Below are 20,597 nucleotides of genomic sequence, written 5' to 3' on the forward strand. Positions count from 1 at the left end.
ACATACAATCCCGCACAATTCAATGTCATCTATCATTGCCCTCTCCGCTGACGATACAGCTATACTGGCCAGATCTATTAAACCGCATCTTATTACCAAGAAACTGCAAGAAAACCTACTGAAACTAGAGCACTAATTCTCCAATTGGAGATTGCAGGTAAACCCTCATAAGAGCATCGCCATGCTTTTCACTAAAAACTCAATCTCCTAAAGAAGACATCTTCCTATTTAACATCAAAATGCCCTGGAAAGCAGAAGCCGAATATCTCGGTGTATTGCTGGACAGAAAACTAACCTTTAGTCCACATACAAAAGCTTCATGTACAAAGGCATCAAACGTCATAGCACAGCTCTACCCTCTTATCAATAGGAATAGTAAGCTGGATGCCAAAATCAAATTGCTCCTCTATCGGTTGATGATTCGTCCCATTATCACTTATGCGTCCCCCGCCTGGAGCCACACCTCAAGTACAAATATCCTCAAACTGCAGAGAGTGCAAAACAAATGCCTACGCATGATTTTAAATGCTCCATGGTATATCAGAAATGTTCAACTTTGTCGGGACACAAATATCCCTTATATCTACTCTTTCCTGCAATCTTTAGCAATAAGGTTCTTCTCAACACGTCTTCACATCCAAATGAACTACTACAACAAGCAGAAACTATGGTGAATCGGATTTCTTCGAATATAAGAGACCTAAGGCCATCCTAGTTCCTAACAATGATCTATAACTCACACCCACTCGGGCAGAGCACTTGGCTCATAAACTTTTCCCTACACAGTAACCTTATCAGATAGCAGGGATTATAAAAGCATTATGCTTCACTCTTATAGACAGTCAAGTTATACGTTCTGCGATATGTATATACTGTATATAGAAACTAAGGAAGATTATTCAATATAATATATAATAATCTCTTCTTACCTCAGTTGTCTTTTCGAAACACCGCTGATAGACGTCTAAGGTTGAATTTGACAGTTACATTCTTTTGATGACAGACAATAGGTCAAACCAGTGTCCTTTAAGTTTTGTTTTCAGTATCTGTCTGAGAGAAAACACAAACGGTGTCAAATGCTGCAGGACAGCGTTGTTTTCGAGCACTGTAGTGGATTTGACAGTGAGAAAAGGTTCATGTTTAACGCAGAATGGGCAGGTGCATTGTCGTGAAGAAGCACTGAGCTGTTTGTTCGGTACTATTCGTTCCACTCTCACTCTTCTCATAATTTGATTCAGACGTTGCATGACACCAAGACAGTACTCATTGTTAACTATAGGGTCCTCAGGAACCAATTCTTTATGAACAATCCACGGCCTTATTGGCTATGGATCTACTGCTTGTGAATCAAAAAAAAAAAAAAAAGTTCTTAACCAAGCACTCTTGAATGGAGAGGTGACTTAACAATGGAAATTACTGTCTTGAAATTATAACTACTCAGAAACTCGTGCACGTGATAGAACATTCATCCTACACCGTTTTAACATAATCAAATGTTTCTGACTTGTCCGGGCAAGTTTGAGGCAGACTTGCCAGGTTTAAAATAAAATTCTGTTCAACGGTTGTTTGTTCCATTTTCAAATTTTGGAGATGAGCCACTAACAGCATCTACACAAGAACTGATGAAACTATCGCAACGCGCATGCGCTTGTTGGAAAGAGCACAGTTCGGTGGTTAAAGTGATGTGCTATTTTACTAATGTCTGATAATTTTAGCTGTCTTGGGAATACATCTGAAGAGCTCCCTCATTGCAGAACCAGAAAGCTTAGCGAATGAACTTACGAATCTTTGACTAAGCAATTAATTTTAAGGATGTGAAAATAACTTCTTTTAAAATATAAGTTTACAAAAAAAACTGAATTATTGGAGTTTCAGTTCAAATTGTAAAATATACTTACGAGAACGTTAGTCATCTTGAAGTGTAGATCTTGCGATGACAAGGAGATTCCTAATGACACTGTGAAGTATTTTTATAGGAATAAAATAGGAGGAAAAGTAAAACGCATACAATAGGGGACTTTTGGAAAGAAACTTAAAAAAAACTTCTTTTGAATTTATGATCAATCAACGTCCATGAGCGCTCTGCGTAGGCTTAAGATGTATTCCTGGGAACACATCTGAAATCGCGTACTTGGTTTATTCAGCCTCTGTTGAACAGTCAACGAAAAGAATGAAAGAAGGATTTTTCCTTTTTTTTTAGGAAAGCTGCTTAAACAAGATGTCTGGTACGCCACGTCCAAATTGAACCGCGAGCTCACCTGGAGAGAGAGACAGAAAAGAGTATTCTAACTTATGACTTGTGAACCGTGTGCGTGTTTGAAATTTGCCGGAAATGGAGAAGGAGAAAGAAGAGCATTTTGAACACGACACACACACACACAGAAAAGCTGTATATTCTCGGATGTTATCTGGCGTTTGGAACAAATGCCAACATCAACTAAAAACGATTCTTCTGTTTGTCGGAAATAAAATTTCCAACATATAAAGTGTAAGGTTTTCATCGTGAAATAGAATTTTTTTGGGGGGGAGGCGTAGCCCCCCTAGTATAGAAATAATTTTGTCCGAACTTTACAAAGAATGTGTAGGTAGTGACATTTTGATTTATTAGACGTAAATCATGACTTTTTTAGTACAACGAAATCTCTCAAGAATAAACAAAGAGAAAACGGTAAAATTATTGCCGCTAGATGCCATCTCCATAATATAAAATGTAATATTAGAAATACAACAATACTAGTTTTCTACTCATCTGATAAGTTTGTACCGTTCGCATGCCTACTAAAAATTTAAATAATACAATAACCTGAGTTCTACTGTATGAAAGGTCGTATAAGGAACATCAGTGTGTTTTGAAAATTATCATCATAACACTAATTACTGGTATAGACCATATTGGTCTGTTCCGGTCTCATTATCCATCCAGTATCCTTTTTTGAGGTCTACTCTGCCTTCTCTTTCCAATTGGCTTATATTTCAGTATTTGTTTTGGATGTCGGGTGTTGGCCATTCGGTTTACATGTTCAATCCATTTTTGTTTAGAATTGTTTAGTTTTTCTTCTATTGGTTTTGTTTTTAGTTCTTTTAAAATGTCTTCGTTCCTTTTTTGATCTCATAACGTGTATTTTGCAGTTCTTCTCATAAATCTCATTGAACTTGTTTTTATTCTTTGTTTATCTGTTTGTTTATTGCCCGAATTTCACTGCCATATTATAATGTGGGCACTGCTAAAGTATTGTATGTTTTCAAGCGTGTTTCTTTTTGTACTATATTTGGGTTGAATGTTCTATTTATCAAGCCTATAATCTGTAAAAATTTTGAAGTTTTTAATTTTATATCTTTTCTCCTTCATAAGATATTTCACATCCAAGATAACTGAAAGTATTTATCTGTTCTAATATTTTATTATTAATAACTATTTTGCTTCTAACTGGAGTTTGTCCACAAAATGCCATTGTTTTATTTATGGAAATTTTCATTCCAAACTATTCTACTATAATGTTTAAATTATATATTGCTCTTTGTAAATTGTCTTCCTTATCTGATATTATTACCTGATCATCTGCAAATAATAGCGTATTTATTTTGTTATTCCGGTAAATTTCTATACCTTGATTGGTTAAGGTGTTCCACTGTATTAATATTTCATTAATGTAAATATTGAAAAGTGTTGGAGACAGACGGCATCCGTGTCTTACTCCTTGGTTTATAGATTGTTTTTCAGACAAATTTTCATTTATTTTTATTTTTATTTCATTATCTTTATATATATTCAATATTGCATGTAGTAAAATATTAGGTATATTTATTCTTTGTAATATATCAAACAGCAGATATCCTTTTTACTTTGTCAAATGTTTTTTCGTAATCTATAAACAAGAGATGAGTTTCCAAATTAAATTCTCTTCTTTTTTCTAGTAGTTTTAAACAGAAAGCTGCATCCATTGTAGAGCGTCCTTTTCTAAATCCATTTTGACATTCTAATAATATTTTTTCACTTATATTTTTAGTTTTTCATTAAGTATTCTACTCATGTATTCAATCAACAAATACCTCTGTAGTTAGAAGGTTTTGTTTTATCCGCTTTTTTAAATATAGGTATTACTATGCTTGTATTCCATTCTATTGGCATTTGTCCATTTGTATATATTTTATTTAAAAATTTTAGTAATCTTTGATGAAATTTTTTTCCAGCAAATTTATACAGATCGGAGTTTATCCCATCTTCTCCTGCTGATTTGCCATTTTTATTTTATTTAGGTTGTCCTTTAATTCTTTCATTGTTATCGTATCATTTAAGGTATTTTTTAGTTTCTGGTGTAATATTTTTGATGCCAGTATTATCCGTCCAAAAATCTGTAAAGTAATCCAAGAATTCTTTTACATCTATTTCACAATTTATATTTGCAGTTTCTTTTATATCTGCATTCATGTGTTTTAGTATTTTGTACGCACTGGGTCTTATTTTGTATATGTCATTTTCTAGTATGATGCAATGAAAATTATCAACCTCTAAATTAAAAAAGTTCTTTTAAAAACACTGCTTAAAACATAATATATTGTGCATGAATCCCACCACAGAACGATGTAACGTGAGTGGATTGGCTTGTTCTATTTTTTTTTTTTTTGTCTTTTACAAATAATATACTGACTAATGTATTGAATATATAATTTCAGCTGTTATTACGATCTTAATTGAATATATGAATTTAAATGTCGTGAGTAAATAAATAAAATAAATTCCGTGTGATGATACAGCGTTCCCCCTTTTTACGGGAGTTCACGGCACCATCTAGTCCCCCCAAATTTTATTCGGGCTCCGGAACCGGCATAGGCTGACAAATCAGACATATGGCGGGTCAGTATTGCTGACTGTAATCCGTGTGTGTCCTCGGACCGGTTTGCCTGCTTGCGGGATGAAAAACACCAGATAAACTGGCGGGAAAAACCCTGCTGTCCACGCCCAAGACCGGCTAACTTGACTATGGCTGAGGAAGATCCTTGAGCTCTTCACGTCGTTGACGGAATCGAACCTAGGACACTCCTTCCTCAGGCATATACTTGCGAAGCGCAAAGCCACTAGGCTAACCGCGTGGACATGAGCAAATAAATAAAGGAAAGAATATCCACAAAACAAGTTTTATAGAATCATTTTATTTCGTAATAAATAGCAATCATAGTTTTTGATTTAAGGAAAATATTGTACAGCTCACAATATTAATAAATACATGAAATACGGAGCACACAGAAAAGAGTATGAATCTATACAAATTCAAGATAATTTCTTACACTTTGTACAATAATATAACTACATTTATACGCATATATTATGGTCGTCCCATCTGTTTTTGTGATTACTTCTTCAAGAAAGACGTTACAAATAGGGAGGAGGTAATGTTTTATAGTTAGGATGGAAAGGGTCAAACATATTTTCTTATTTCTGAGATTTTTTGAAATCCCAGAAAGAATAAAATTTTTAAGCAAATGCTTTGACCCATAAATCGATGTAGTTTTTTTTTTTTTGTCGGTTAAGTAATAAATTTTTTAATATTTCTAAAAGATGTGCTTAATCGTGTCTTCTAAATGAAGAAGTGGCACTTTTAATTTATTTATTAAAGCAATTATTTCGAAAAAAAAATAAATATAAAACGCGAAAAGCTATTATTATCCAATAGCTTTTCGCTAAAATCTCATTGATAATCAAATCGAGAAGCGAGATAGCACGTGCTCATTTTGTCAATAATGAATTTAAAATGTTATGTTAACGAATGACATTTTCTCCACAAATTAAACACCTTCTTTGGTATCATAATCGATGCTCTTCATTTTTCTATTTACTTCAGTTTCGTTATGAGTAAAAGATCACAACCGGAATTATTTTGGTTCCTGTTATAATTGCTGGTACCGTTAATGCAATTCATCACTGAATGAACACTCTAATTGGTGAGAAGTACCATCGTATGAAGTTTTTAATGACTAAATTGGCCATACGGAAAATATTTCGTCAACAAATTGTCTACTAATTATGTTAGAGTGCGCCTCTGACAGTTTGTTGAGTACTAAAATACCCCGAAGCTATTTCTCGATTATATTATAGCATTAATTATATTATAGCACTATAGCATTAATCAGTTTTCCATGCTGAAACATGATAAGTCAGAAGTCGTTACAATTATAGCCATGGCGCCATCTAGTGATCTTAACATCTAAAACTTAGCATAACATTATTGACTTCATTTACAGTATGACCACGTTAACTATAAGAGACTGCGCATTTATCTTTGTTTTACTTTATAATTCAAGGATATATGATCAGTGCATTTCCTGTTTTAATTTTCAAAAGTTTTTAGATCAACACTGAAACTATAGCACAGTGTTAGAAAATGTTTTAGGCGTCGACATACAGAAAACGGCTAACAGTTTATGACTACATAAATAACTACACAGTGTGCGTTATAGTAATAGTTGGCTATCCAATAGCAAAACGGTATACGTGATTCAAGCTATTAATTTGCTAAGTTGGAATCCAACAGGTAAAGTTATTTAAAATTCAGTAGTGGCATCTTAAGATAAATTTAAATATTTACCAGTTAAATATTTAGTATTGTTTCAAGTATTCATTTGGGTCACATATATTAATATTAATATTAATATTAACATGTGACCCAAATTAATGTAATTTGTTTTACAACGAACATAATCAAATTTTTTATTGAAAATAATATGATCGTTATTCTCGTACATATATTACAATATATCTTATGTATTCTTTTAAATGGTGTAGGTTAATATTGACTCTTCTTTCGATGGCAGTAAAAAAATTTGAAAAAGGAACTCTACTGTTTTTACTATAATAATAGTTACCATCGTTTGAATATAGTTTAGGAATGTTATATAACAGAAATACTACAAAATCCATCAATTTGTAAGTAAGAAATTTACATCATTAAAATATTTAGATGGACAAAATTTACAATTAAATTCTTAGCTCCATCTGGTGATGAAATTTGACATAATCCGGATTATCTTTTCCTGAGAGATGCAATATACAATGTGTCTGTATGCAAACGAGGTCACACAAAAACGAAGTATTTGTCTTTGGACTCGGTACTGGCTGTTTCTGTTGACAAAGCTATGGTAATGTTCCTATAGAAACTGGGATGGTCGTCTAGTTCACTGAATTTCACATTAGTTAATTTCTTCTCGAAGTAAGGCATGTTTTCGTTCAACAGCCACTGAGTTTTGAACTCCCTCTGTCGTCGAAGTTCGAGTATCCTTCTCTGGCGTTTACTGTCTTCCCGAAGCATACGAACGGCTACAAAGATTAGCATAATTAAAATAAAACTCCCGGCGATTGGAACTGCTATGACGGCGGCTCTGAACCACAAATGCTGCTCCAAAACTGCACTATGAGATGGTGGAACGAATGGGAAAAGATGGTCTTCTGTGCGTCGATATAGACCTAAAGAGAAGAAAAACTGTAAGACAGGGGTTTTTGTGATTTTAAGTGAAAAAAAATTATAATTTATTATTAGAAATGCCTACTAAAATCCTTTAAATTTTTTCTTTTATCTTAATATTAAGAATTCATTTATTCTGATGATTTTCATTGTAACTTATGGTTCTCAGGAGCATTTTTAATAAATTTCTAATAAAATAAAATGAGCTGTGTGAAAATCATAAATAAGTATTATTATTTACCATCTAAACAATAACGTCGCATGTTTTATTATCTTGAACTGTTCTTAGGAAATAAAATTGTGGATAACTTCCCGAAAATCAAGAGTAGCAGGTCTCAAATCCGTTTTTCGTAATCTCTTTTTTCCTCTCTCGTGAGTGTTATTGTTTTACTGTTTGTTTAATCCTTATAATTCAGTAAGATATTCAACTTTGATTACTTATACTTTTTTTTTAGTCAAAGTCTCTCATCATTCGCGATTAGAGCATAAAAGTGGCCCCCCTGTGATTCGGCAGAGAGAGAGGGGGAGGCCTCATTTGACCAGTTTTAGCTGTTGTCCCATCGGGTGCTTCTAAAAAGGTCATTTGACTTTTCACTCACTAAAAGAAAAGTCTCAAAAAGGAAAAAAAACACTAAAAAACCTAACAAGAGTAAACAGATAAAAATAATATTAAAAATACTATGAAACTAGTATATGAAGTATAAAGGCCTGTAAAATCTAATAAATGGATAAAAACAATAAGAACAAATTGGGGAGAGTTGGCTCAGGACCCCCCCCCCTCGATATTGGCCTTCGCAGCCCGTGTTTGTTCAGACCAACCTCCCCCCTACATTGAAATGAAATGAAATTAGACTAAAATGACAAAACTAATAAAATCTGAGTTTAAAAGATCATAAAAACAATGATGCTACAAATATATGTACACGTTCATCCCCCTATGTAATCTGACATGGTTGGTGGTCTACACCATCTCCTTAGGAATCGTTCTTCGCCCAAGAAGTATCTTTGCTACTCCAGGAATCAAAGTCAATAGACGAAGAAGCATTTCCTAATTCGATGGTAGATTCTGTCTTCCTCAGTGAGGAGATGTTTTTCACGTATTTTCTATATGCGATATTTTATAACATTGATCAGAAAAATTACTTTTTTTTTCTCACCGGTGGGAGGAACTGCAACAGTACCACCTCACAGAAAGTGGGCAATGGGATCCTAAGCACATCAGCCAGACTTCGCCAAATGCGCTGCACTTGGCGAAGTGGTGCCCTACAGTTTCAATTGCATGACATATTTCACAAAAGGATCCACAAGGTCGGGGGGGACGATATTGTGATTTACTAATTTCATAGGGAATCGGACGTAAACGATTATCCAAGGGAAATCCCTGTTAGAAGGTTGTCCCTCCTCAACTACTTTTGATATTCGTAAAGAGCACCTCTTCATTCGCCCTCAGATCAGGCGTCTTAAAATCAAAGAAATCGAAACGTTTCCAGTACAACTGCCTGCTTTGGGCAATGCTGAAGCACCCGAACCCCATCTGTAAAAAATCTTTTTAGTGTTTTACATATTACATAGTAGCCCTCTCGCACCATCTCCGCACATGGTCTAACAGAAATATTTATAACAAATCTACAATGGAAATGCACATTTACAACAAAACTTCGACTTTACCGACTGCAAGGGCTTTTCATATTTAAAGCTGTCTGAATGGATACAGTGAAGAAAAAACATTATGAGCAATATGCTCACCCTGAGAGGGCAAGGGGATTATAGATCATTTCTTGAAATCAGGATGGCTTTAGGTCTTTTGTGTTTGCAGACAGGGATGCGCCGGCCATACATATGTGCAATATGTGCGACGCAGGTGCCAAAGAGAAGGAAATACTTTTTTTTAAGTTTTTTTAAAGTGATTTTTTTTTATTTATTGGGGGGAGAGAATAGGGGCGCCAAATAAAGTTTTGCACACAAGCGCGCCCCTGTTTGTAGAGATCCGTTTCATCATAGTCTACAAAAAAAATAATAATATGTGTTATATGTATTATTTATATATAGGATAGTAAATGATTTGCCTGGTGTTTATAAAGAATAATTTAAATTTGATATGTATTTTAGTTTTTAAACCTCAAATATTTAATAATTTTAATGTTTTAATTTTTTTATATGCAAATAGTGAAAATTTATTTTACTTCTGATAATTTTTGGTCTACTTGATCTGACATTAAGAACCAGGTCCTGAAACCTATCATGATATCCAATAGCTGTTATCACTTATTCACTGTTATTTTGACATCAGATCGACTCTGAAAACACAACTCACTGAGTTTATCAAATTAGTTTTAAAGTTAAAATATATCTCACTCAATTTTTGTAAATATATTTTCGTGTACTAATCAGATGTAACCATGATCCAACTTGATAATAAATTTACGAGATATAAATCACGCCTATTGTTACCGAAATAGCTTCAAGTAAATGATCTGTTGTAACTCAAGATTACTCACCTGTGTGGTTTAATCTGTACAGTTGGATGGTAAAGTCTATGCTATTAGCATAGTTACACATGTCTTCGTGACAACACGTGCTTCTCAAGTGAAGGATGCCTTTACTCCGTGGATGAGGATCGCACACGTCTTCCTCATTATGGACGTACAGTTCAATGCACCCATGGCGGGATTTGGAAACGTCAAAATATTCCGAGAAGCACGTGCCTATGGTGGATTTGCACATGTAACCCGTGGCGACACACACTGGAAGATTGCAGTAACAGCGGATGTCTGCTGTTAAGAGACAAATAGAAAAAATTCTGTTAGACGTTAATTGTGAAGAAAAAATAAACACTTGAAATATCACTTAAATTTTGTATTTAAATAAATAAATTATTTATTTTATTAATTTGTATTTTTCTTTGAAGGAAGATTATAACAACATAAGAAGAAAAAATGAATTAGGTGTATTGAAAATCTTTGATATATTTTTTGTATACTAATCATATTTTAATTTTTTTTTTCATTTTTGAAATACATATCAATTGTGCAATAATTATTTATTTCACTTTACCCTAGATTATATCCAAAGTTCCTTAACTTTAGCATTACCAATTTAACTGGGAATATCCGAAAACATGTCAAAAGTGCGTCGTTTTACATATTAATCCAATGAACCATAACTGGATATGGTTCATTGGATTAATATGAAATTAATAAGAAATTAGTATATTAAGAAATAGTATCTATATTAAGCATGAGCAGAAATTAAGTGTTTAAAAAGTCATTATCAATTTAATTTTATAAAAATTACTCTATAAATATGTTGATTTTTATGAAATTGAGTATATGATTATATGAATAATGGAATAATGATTTTTGTTTTATTTTATTTATTTGTTTGTATTTTTATTAATTTTTCACCTCTGTCAGAAACTGTGCTCAAGGGCCAGATTGAAATTTACAACCTATTAATTAATGGTCAAAAACGCTAGCATCTGAACTAAGCTACACCTTTTTTTTAATTCTATATCTCAATTACATTATAAAAATTGCAGAATGCAAGTAACTTCATTGCTTTAATAAATTTAGTTTAATCTTTTATCCAAGTGTGAGCAAACAAAGTTTGCGCTTGAAAGTATCTTCAGGACTGGGGTAAGGTAGCACAACACCAGGCAACTCGTTGCAAAGGTGGAGCAAGCTTACATCATTCCTATCTCAGTATCTCCCATATCTCCTATAATGCAAAACACATCTCCTTGCGGATATATGTATAATAGCAAGGTCATCTCTACTTATAGGTAGAGATGATCTTGCTATTGCTTCTGTCTGGTATCTCCACTTGGGCCTGGCTCCCACTGAAGAGACCTCAATAAAGGTCGAAACTAGTCTGGGTAGTGGCCCTTCCCTTAATGCATAACATTATACATATATCCGCAAGGAGATGTGTTTTGCATTATGGGAGATACTGAGATAGGAGTGGTGTAAGCTTGCTCCACCTTTGCAACGAGTTGCCTAGTGTTGTACTACCTTACCCCAGTCCTGAAGATACTTTCAGGCGCAAACTTTGTTTGCTCACACTTGGATAAAGGATTAAACTAAATTTATTATAGTCTAACCAAGTGAAAAATAAACTTTCAATAACTTCATTGCTTATTTTCCTATAATTTTAAAACTTGTACCATCATGTATCAAAATCTTTCTGTATATTCTTAATCAATGAATTATAATACGTTTTTACTTATTGTCAAATATAAAAAAATATTAAAATTTTTCTATTATAAATAAATACCTCTAGTCGTTTGATGATCTAACATATATTTTTTTTACTGAAGTAACCGAATTCATGTAAATAAAGAAAACAATTTTTTAAAAAAATAAATCTTTATAACAAGGGATCAGAACTGACGAGGGATCCTCCTTCCATCGATATTATATTTCGGCCATTTTTGTATTCTGCCTTAATACCTTCTCGACAACTGTTAGCGTGTAGGTTTGGTTTTATATAAATCAGGTCAGCTAACTAATTCAACTTCGTCATAGAGATGTTACGCGTGTGTGTTTTAGCAAATACATGACTGCTTCAATTTGAGCTCTAACAATGTTGAACAAATTACGAGTAAATAAAAGATGGGAAGCTCACTGAGCCGTGATGTCATGAGATTGTTACTGGAATCCTTTGATACTTTGGTCAAGTAAAATGCATTTGGAGACCGAAGGCAGAATAAAGTCTCCATCCATCAGTAGCGAAATGCTCCCGGGACATTCAGCTACACAGAATGAATCGCATTGTGGTCCGAAAACTCCCAGATGTACACAAAGAAGAAAATAACCGCTATTTAATCTTACAAAAGGGTAGCTTGCACATCCTCACCGTAAGTATACCGTACTAATAGACAGACCAGTCCGACGAAGGGTACGGCACGCGCAGTACCATCAGCATAGCCCAAACAGTTTAATTAAGTGGCCCACGCTTCCTCCATTCGCCAGAGGCCAATAGGAAGCACGTGTAGCCGAGATTGTGATTACCAACGGCATTTTTTTTTCCTTTCTGTATTACCAGAGTTAGTGCACAAAGCGGGGCTGAGATAACAAAAGAAAGTGATGACAAGCGGCAATTAAGGTTGATGGATCGTCTCCATCCAACACATTCGCAAGGCACAACCACAGTTTGGCTTTCCCTTGTGACCTCTACTTTTATTGATTGAAGTAAATCGTCACCCACCTGAAGTGGTTCGTCAAGTGATGAGAGAGGAATGCCGCGAGTGACTCGGAGGTTGGATTACTTCCGACACCTTCGCTATTTCAGAGAGGATTTCTATAAATCATTTTCTTTAATAAGGCCCTTCGTTCTCACAGTAAATAAAATATATTTATGTTTGTTTTTAATAACTTTTCCAAGCTCATTTGCCATTTTTTAACATTCAAACATATCTGATTTATAATGATAATGTTACCAGGTAGACTGACTTCATTCCTATGAGAAAGTTCCTCCAGATCTGATCATTTTCTGCGTTTCAATTTTAGACATCGTGGATCTGATTTCCTTTTGTTAATTTGTTTAAATGCAGACAATAAAGTTGTTTATATATATATATATATATATATAATATTTTGCACAAGTTTCAACAATCAGTTTGCTTCTTTTTTTCAATGCAACAATTGTCCCTCTTATGTCCGTTTTTGAAGGAACCGTGAGAATTTCATCTATCTAGTGGAAGAAATAAAATAGAACATTTTTGAAGCATTTTTATCGATCAACAAGCGATCGATTTTAATTTGTCAATAAGACCTGACGCAGCTTACCGATAGTCTAAAAATACAACAAAAAAAAAAAAAAATTCTGTTGAAGTAGTAGAATACTTGAGACAACATCTTATGTTCGGAAAACTGCAAGATAGCAACTTGTAGACTGCCATGTAATATCCGGTTCTTTAATCCGCTATTGCTTCTGCTGCTTCTGTTTACAGTTGATCAAAAAAGGGTCGTAACAGCGCTACTGAAGGAACTGAGATACAACTTTCATATTTTATGAATATCTTGTTCCTTAAAATATAAAAAATGGATGTTCATTTTTTCTTAAAAATTTCTTCGTAATTTTAAACTAGATTTTACATTAATTCTTCTTCTTTTAATTGAATTCTTAAATACACCTTTTCTTTATTAATATAATTGCTATATACTAAGATACAACTAGATAAAAAATATAAAAAATATTTGGTAGGGATGAAGCCCGGGAGGGGAAGAGTCCTTTTTAGGACTTCCAAGGTAATGAATGGCAATGCCGTAGCCAATGAAGTTTTAACTGAGGCTCGGCTATTGAAGTTACCCAGCCATGACTAGAGCCTTTAGCTCAATAACACCCCATCCACACAGATTTTCTTCATTCAGATGACGGGATAAAGAGTCAAGGACTCAGTCCATCTCCCAGTTCTTTCAAGAACTTAAGGGATGAAACCCTGTGAGTGTAATGGAGGGCAATGCTGTACCAATGAAGTTTAACTGAGGCTCGACTGTTGCTGTTACCTCCAGAGCCGCTGAGATTCTAGAGTTTTGAGTTCGCTCTCTTAAGGTTTTTGCCTTAGGGGAGCAATTTGAGTCTCCGGTGAAAGTGTTTTCCGGCACGGCCCGCTGAGGGGCTTTGTCGGTGAATGCTTTTCTTCGGAATATGAGCGGTTCTGCTAGGTGGTGGTGGTGGCGTGTGGGTGGAAGGCCATCACTGAGTGGAGCCTACGCTGAGAAGGGCGGTCTTTCGCCCACGATTGAGTGGCCTAGGGATCATCCGAATTTTTAGAGACCGCTTTACCTTTAAATATGGCAATGCTGTAGCCAATGAAGTTCTAACTGAGACTCGGCTATTGCTGTTACCCTCCTGCCATGATCTGGGCTTTAATAGCATTTATTCCGTCATAAGCTTATAATTTTATTCAATGCAAAAATGAAATAATTTCATTTTTCTTTGCCTTTATTTGATAAAAATCTGCAGCACCAGCAAATGATGTCATTAGATTAGATTCGCAACTCTCCAAATGTATATTAAAAAAAACTGTTAAGCGAATACATTCTCTATTAACTGAAATATATGTCAGCACCTTTGTTGTTAAAGCAGCAACTTTTATATTCTTAAAATAATATCTGCTGAAACAAATATTAAATAATATAAAACTGTTGAACGAATATAAATGAATATACCTTAAAATAATATTCTTAAAAGATTATAGCCAGGATTATAATTCTATTAGATTATATTATAAGATTATAATTGTATAGTTCATGTCTTAATGTTCGCTGTTAGAGAACATTAAAATCAATATTTCTCTGAGAACATTGTTGTGAAATCTGTACATTAGAATGACATATTGTCTTGTATGCTAAATCAGAATTTTGAATTATGATGATTTGCTAATGAGATCTTCTCCTAACAAAATGAGTAATAAAAATTTTCATTACTTAATTTCCTATAATTTTTTCTTGTAAAATTTAATCTTAAAATTATTTTTCTTCTTTCAATTTAATTTTCAAATACACCTTTTCTTTATTAAAATAACTGCTATATACAAGGGTATAACCAGGTATAAGATTGTTACGAGGAGAGACAAGAGATGTCCTTTTTAGGACTTCCAGGGTAACAAATAGCAATGCTGAACCGAGGAAGTAAACTGAGGTTCGGCTGTTGCTGTTATCCTGGGTGTGAGTTTTTGAGTTCGCTCCCTTAGGGTTTTTGCCTTAAGGGAGCACCTTGAGTCTCCGGGGAAGGTGTTCATCGGCAGGGCCCGCTGAGGGGTTCTTGCCGGTGAATTATTTTCCTCGGAATTTGAGTGGTTCTGCTCAGGAGTCGGGGAGCCCATCGGGGTACTAGGATGGGGCGGCCGACACTAAGTGGAACCAACGCTGAGCGGTTCTGCTTAAACGGGGAGCCCGTCGGGGTGCTTGGATGGGGCGGCCGTCAATGAGTGGAACCAACGCTGAGACATGGACGGTCTTTCGCCCACTATGGAGTGGCCTAGAGATCGTCCGATTTTTTGAGATTTTACCCTTTACTTACTAACCAGGGTAACAATTAGCAATGCTGAACCAAGGAAGTAAACTGAGGTTCGGCTGTTGCTGTTATCCTGGGTGTGAGTTTTTGAGTTCGCTCCCTTAGGGTTTTTGCCTTAAGGGAGCACCTTGAGTCTCCGGGGAAGGTGTTCTCCGGCAGGGCCCGCTGAGGGGTTCTTGTCGGTGAATTATTTTCCTCGGAATATGAGCGATTCTGCTCAGGAGTCGGGGTGCTAGGATGGGGCGGCCGACACTGAGTGGAACCAACGCTGAGCGGTTCTGCTTAAACGGGGAGCCCGTCGGGGTGCTTGGACGGGGCGGCCGTCAATGAGTGGAACCAACACTGAGACATGGACGGTCTTTCGCCCACTATGGAGTGGCCTAGAGATCGTCTGATTTTTTGAGATTTTACCCTTTACTTACTAATCAGGGTAACAATTAGCAATGCTGAACCGAGGAAGTAAACTGAGGTTCGGCTGTTGCTGTTATCCTGGATGTGAGTTTTTGAGTTTGCTCTCTTAAGGTTTTTGCCTTAAGGGAGCACCTTGAGTCTCCGGGGAAGATGTTCTCCGGCAGGGCCCGCTGAGGGGTTCTTGTCGGTGAATTATTTTCCTCGGAATTTGAGCGGTTCTGCTCAGGAGTCGGGGAGCCCGTTGGGGTGCTTGAACGGGGCGGCCGACACTGAGTGGAACCAACGCTGAGCGGTTCTGCTTAAACGGGGTGCTTGGACGGGGCGGCCGTCAATGAGTGGAACCAACGCTGAGACATGGACGGTCTTTCGCCCACTATGGAGTGGCCTAGAGATCGTCCGATTTTTTGAGATTTTACCCTTTACTTACTAATCAGGGTAACAATTAGCAATGCTGAACCGAGGAAGTAAACTGAGGTTCGGCTGTTGCTGTTATCCTGGGTGTGAGTTTTTGAGTTTGCTCCCTTGGGGTTTTTGCCTTAAGGGAGCACCTTGAGTCTCCGGGGAAGGTGTTCTCCGGCAGGGCCCGCTGAGGGGTTCTTGTCGGTGAATTATTTTCCTCGGAATTTGAGCGGTTCTGCTCAGGAGTCGGGGAGCCCATCGGGGTGCTAGGATGGGGCGGCCGACACTGAGTGGAACCAACGCTGAGCGGTTCTGCTTAAACGGGGAGCCCGTCGGGGTGCTTGGACGGGGCGGCCGTCAATGAGTGGAACCAACGCTGAGACATGGACGGTCTTTCGCCCACTATGGAGTGGCCTAGAGATCGTCCGATTTTTTGAGATTTTACCCTTTACTTACTAATCAGGGTAACAATTAGCAATGCTGAACCGAGGAAGTAAACTGAGGTTCGGCTGTTGCTGTTATCCTGGGTGTGAGTTTTTGAGTTCGCTCCCTTAGGGTTTTTGCCTTAAGGGAGCACCTTGAGTCTCCGGGGAAGGTGTTCTCCGGCAGGGCCCGCTGAGGGGTTCTTGTCGGTGAATTATTTTCCTCGGAATTTGAGCGGTTCTGCTCAGGAGTCGGGGAGCCCATCGGGGTGCTAGGATGGGGCGGCCGACACTGAGTGGAACCAACGCTGAGCGGTTCTGCTTAAACGGGGAGCCCGTCGGGGTGCTTGGACGGGGCGGCCGTCAATGAGTGGAACCAACGCTGAGACATGGACGGTCTTTCGCCCACTATGGAGTGGCCTAGAGATCGTCCGATTTTTTGAGATTTTACCCTTTACTTACTAATCAGGGTAACAATTAGCAATGCTGAACCGAGGAAGTAAACTGAGGTTCGGCTGTTGCTGTTATCGTGGGTGATGAGTTTTTGAGTTCGCTCCCTTAGGGTTTTTGCCTTAAGGGAGCACCTTGAGTCTCCGGGGAAGGTGTTCTCCGGCAGGGCCCGCTGAGGGGTTCTTGTCGGTGAATTATTTTCCTCGGAATTTGAGCGGTTCTGCTCAGGAGTCGGGGAGCCCATCGGGGTGCTAGGATGGGGCGGCCGACACTGAGTGGAACCAACGCTGAGCGGTTCTGCTTAAACGGGGAGCCCGTCGGGGTGCTTGGACGGGGCGGCCGTCAATGAGTGGAACCAACGCTGAGACATGGACGGTCTTTCGCCCACTATGGAGTGGCCTAGAGATCGTCCGATTTTTTGAGATTTTACCCTTTACTTACTAATCAGGGTAACAATTAGCAATGCTGAACCGAGGAAGTAAACTGAGGTTCGGCTGTTGCTGTTATCGTGGGTGATGAGTTTTTGAGTTCGCTCCCTTAGGGTTTTTGCCTTAAGGGAGCACCTTGAGTCTCCGGGGAAGGTGTTCTCCGGCAGGGCCCGCTGAGGGGTTCTTGTCGGTGAATTATTTTCCTCGGAATTTGAGCGGTTCTGCTCAGGAGTCGGGGTGCTAGGATGGGGCGGCCGACACTGAGTGGAACCAACGCTGAGCGGTTCTGCTTAAACGGGGAGCCCGTCGGGGTGCTTGGACGGGGCGGCCGTCAATGAGTGGAACCAACGCTGAGACATGGACGGTCTTTCGTCCACTATGGAGTGGCCTAGAGATCGTCCGATTTTTTGAGATTTTACCCTTTACTTACTAATCAGGGTAACAAATAGCAATGCTGAACCGAGGAAGTAAACTGAGGTTCGGTTGTTGCTGTTATCCTGGGTGATGAGTTTTTGGTTCGCTCTCTTAAGGTTTTTGCCTTAAGGGAGCACTTTGAGTCTCCGGGGAAGGTGTTCTCCGGCACGGCCCGCTGAGGGGTTCTTGCCACTGAATTATTTTCCTCGGAATTTCAGCGGTTCTGCTCAGTGGTCGGGGAGCTCGTCACTGAGTGGAACCAACGCTGAGATATGGACGGTCTTTGGCCCACTATGGAGTGGCCTAGAGATCGTCCGATTTTTTTGAGATTTTACCCTTTACTTATTAATCAGGGTAACCAATGGCAATGCTGAACCAAGGAAGTTAACTGAGGTTCGGCTGTTGCTGTTATCCTGGGTGATGAGTTTTTGAGTTCGCTCTCTTAAGGTTTTTGCCTTAAGGGAGCACTTTGAGTCTCCGGGGAGGGTGTTCTCCAGCACGGCCGGCTGAGGGGTTCTTGCCGGTGAATTATTTTCCTCGGAATTTGAGCGGTTCTGCTCAGTGGTCGTGGAGCCCGTCACTGAGTGGAACCAACGCTGAGATATGGACGGTCTTTCGCTCACTATGGAGTGCCTAGAGATCGTCTGATTTTTTGAGATTTTACCCTTTACTTACTAATCAGGGTAACAATTAGCAATGCTGAACCAAGGAAGTAAACTGAGGTTCGGCTGTTGCTGTTATCCTGGGTGATGAGGTTTTGAGTTCGCTCCCTTAAGATTTTTGCCTTAAGGGAGCGCTTTGAGTCTCCGGGGAAGGTGTTCTCCGGCACGGCCCACTGAGGGGTTCTTGTCGGTGAATTATTTTCCTCGGAATTTGAGCGGTTCTGCTCAGTAGGCGGGGTGCTAGGACGGGGCGGCCGTCAATGAGTGGAACCAACGCTGAGACATGGACGGTCTTTCGCTCACTATGGAGTGCCTAGAGATCGTCCGATTTTTTGAGATTTTACCCTTTACTTACTAATCAGGGTAACAATTAGCAATGCTGAACCAAGGAAGTTAACTGAGGTTCGGCTGTTGCTGTTATCCTGGGTGTGAGTTTTTGAGTTCGCTCCCTTAGGGTTTTTGCCTTAAGGGAGCACTTTGAGTCTCCGGGGAAGGTGTTCTCCGGCACGGCCCGCTGAGGGGTTCTTGTCGGTGAATTATTTTCCTCGGAATTTGAGCGGTTCTGCTCACTGGTCGGGGAACCCGTCACTGAGTGGAACCAACGCTGAGATATGGACGGTCTTTCGCCCACTATGGAGTGGCCTAGAGATCGTCCGATTTTTTGAGATATTACCCTTTACTTACTAACCAGGGTAACAAATGGCAATGTTGTAGCCAATGAAGTTTTAACTGAGGATCGGCTATTGCCGTTACCCAGCCATGACTAGAGCTTTTAGCTCAATAACACTCGATCCACACAGATTTTCTTCATTCAGATGACCGGATAAAGAGTCAAGGACTCAGTCCATCGCCCAGTTCGTTTAAGAACTTTAAGAACAGATTGTTACGAATTAATCGACCGTGAGATGCGGCGATTGATTCATTCAATTCAATAGCCTTGGAGGGTAATGGATGGCAATACTGTAGCCAATGGAGTTCTAACTGAGGCTCGGCTATTGCTGTCACCCTCCTGCCAAGATCAGAGCTTTAATAGCTCAATAACACCTTGTCCCTACAATGTCCTCTACAGATAACGGAGAAGATGAAAAGCATTCTTGCTTCGCCCCTTTAAGCCAGTCCTTATAAGGATAAGGACTCAGATTGTTACCCCGTGTGGTGATGGGCACAGAATAGCCCCACTACAACCCATGCATGTCGTAAGAGGCGACTAAAATGAGATTAGTTTCGAGAGTTCGCTCTCTTAGGCTTCTTCCGGAATTTTGCTCCCGGTTTGCCCTTAGAGAGCATTTTGAGTCTGGGGAGGGCGTGGCCCGTGAGGGGCCTTGTCGGTGGATGCTTTTCCCTGGAATATGAGCAGTTCTGCTCAGTGGTGGGGAAGCCCTTCACTGAGTGGAACCAACGCTGAGCTAGAGCTAGGCGGTCTTTCGGTTACTCGCAGGAGGAATCGTCTTAATTTTTGGAGGTGGCTTTACTTATTAATTCCACAGTAGTCCATGCATGTCGTACAAGGCGACTAAAATTGGTACCCAGGGGGTAATGGATGGCAATGCTGTAACCAATGAAGTTTTAACTGAGGATCGGCTATTGCTGTTACCTTCCTACCATGATAAGAGTTTTTAGCCCTATATTACCGCATCCATACATTTTCTTCTACAGATAACGAGGAATATGGAAAGCATTCTTGCATCACCCACAAGCCAAAAAAAAAACAGATTGTTCCGGAGAGAACAATACCCAGGATAACGGATGGCAATGCTATAGCCAATGAAGTTTTAACCGAGGTTGGCTATTGCCGCTACCCAGCCACGACTAGAGCTTTTAGCTCAATAACGACACATCCACACATTTTCTTCAATCAAATGAAGGGATAAAGAGTCAAGGATTCAGTCCATCTCCAAAAAAAAAAAAAAAAGATTGTTCCATGGCAATTATAAT

The 20,597-nt window shown here is 38.4% G+C and overlaps 1 protein-coding gene across 2 annotated transcripts in view; it reads right to left on the reverse strand.

Annotated features, from left to right (window-relative positions):
* Nucleotides 1-6,787: 6,787 nt before the first annotated feature.
* Nucleotides 6,788-20,597, reverse strand: part of LOC150092176 (BMP and activin membrane-bound inhibitor homolog) — a 31,112-nt gene continuing 17,302 nt past the window's right edge. Inside the window, exons 2-3 of one of the 2 annotated variants that reach the window (XM_090415255.1) lie at nt 9,956-10,228; nt 6,788-7,459 (exon numbers count right to left, since the gene is read on the reverse strand). In XM_090415255.1, the coding sequence (XP_090271381.1) occupies nt 7,071-7,459; nt 9,956-10,228 (662 nt within the window). In that variant the 3' untranslated portion in view covers nt 6,788-7,070. Of the gene's footprint in view, nt 7,460-9,955; nt 10,232-20,597 lie in introns of both variants that reach the window. The other variant, XM_090415254.1, reaches the window with a different exon arrangement.

This window comes from Typopeltis vanoorti, unplaced genomic scaffold (genome assembly GCF_054136105.1).
Source record: "Typopeltis vanoorti isolate ZY-2024b unplaced genomic scaffold, IOZ_Tvanoo_1.0 HiC_scaffold_24, whole genome shotgun sequence".
NCBI classification, from domain to species: domain Eukaryota; kingdom Metazoa; phylum Arthropoda; class Arachnida; order Uropygi; family Thelyphonidae; genus Typopeltis; species Typopeltis vanoorti.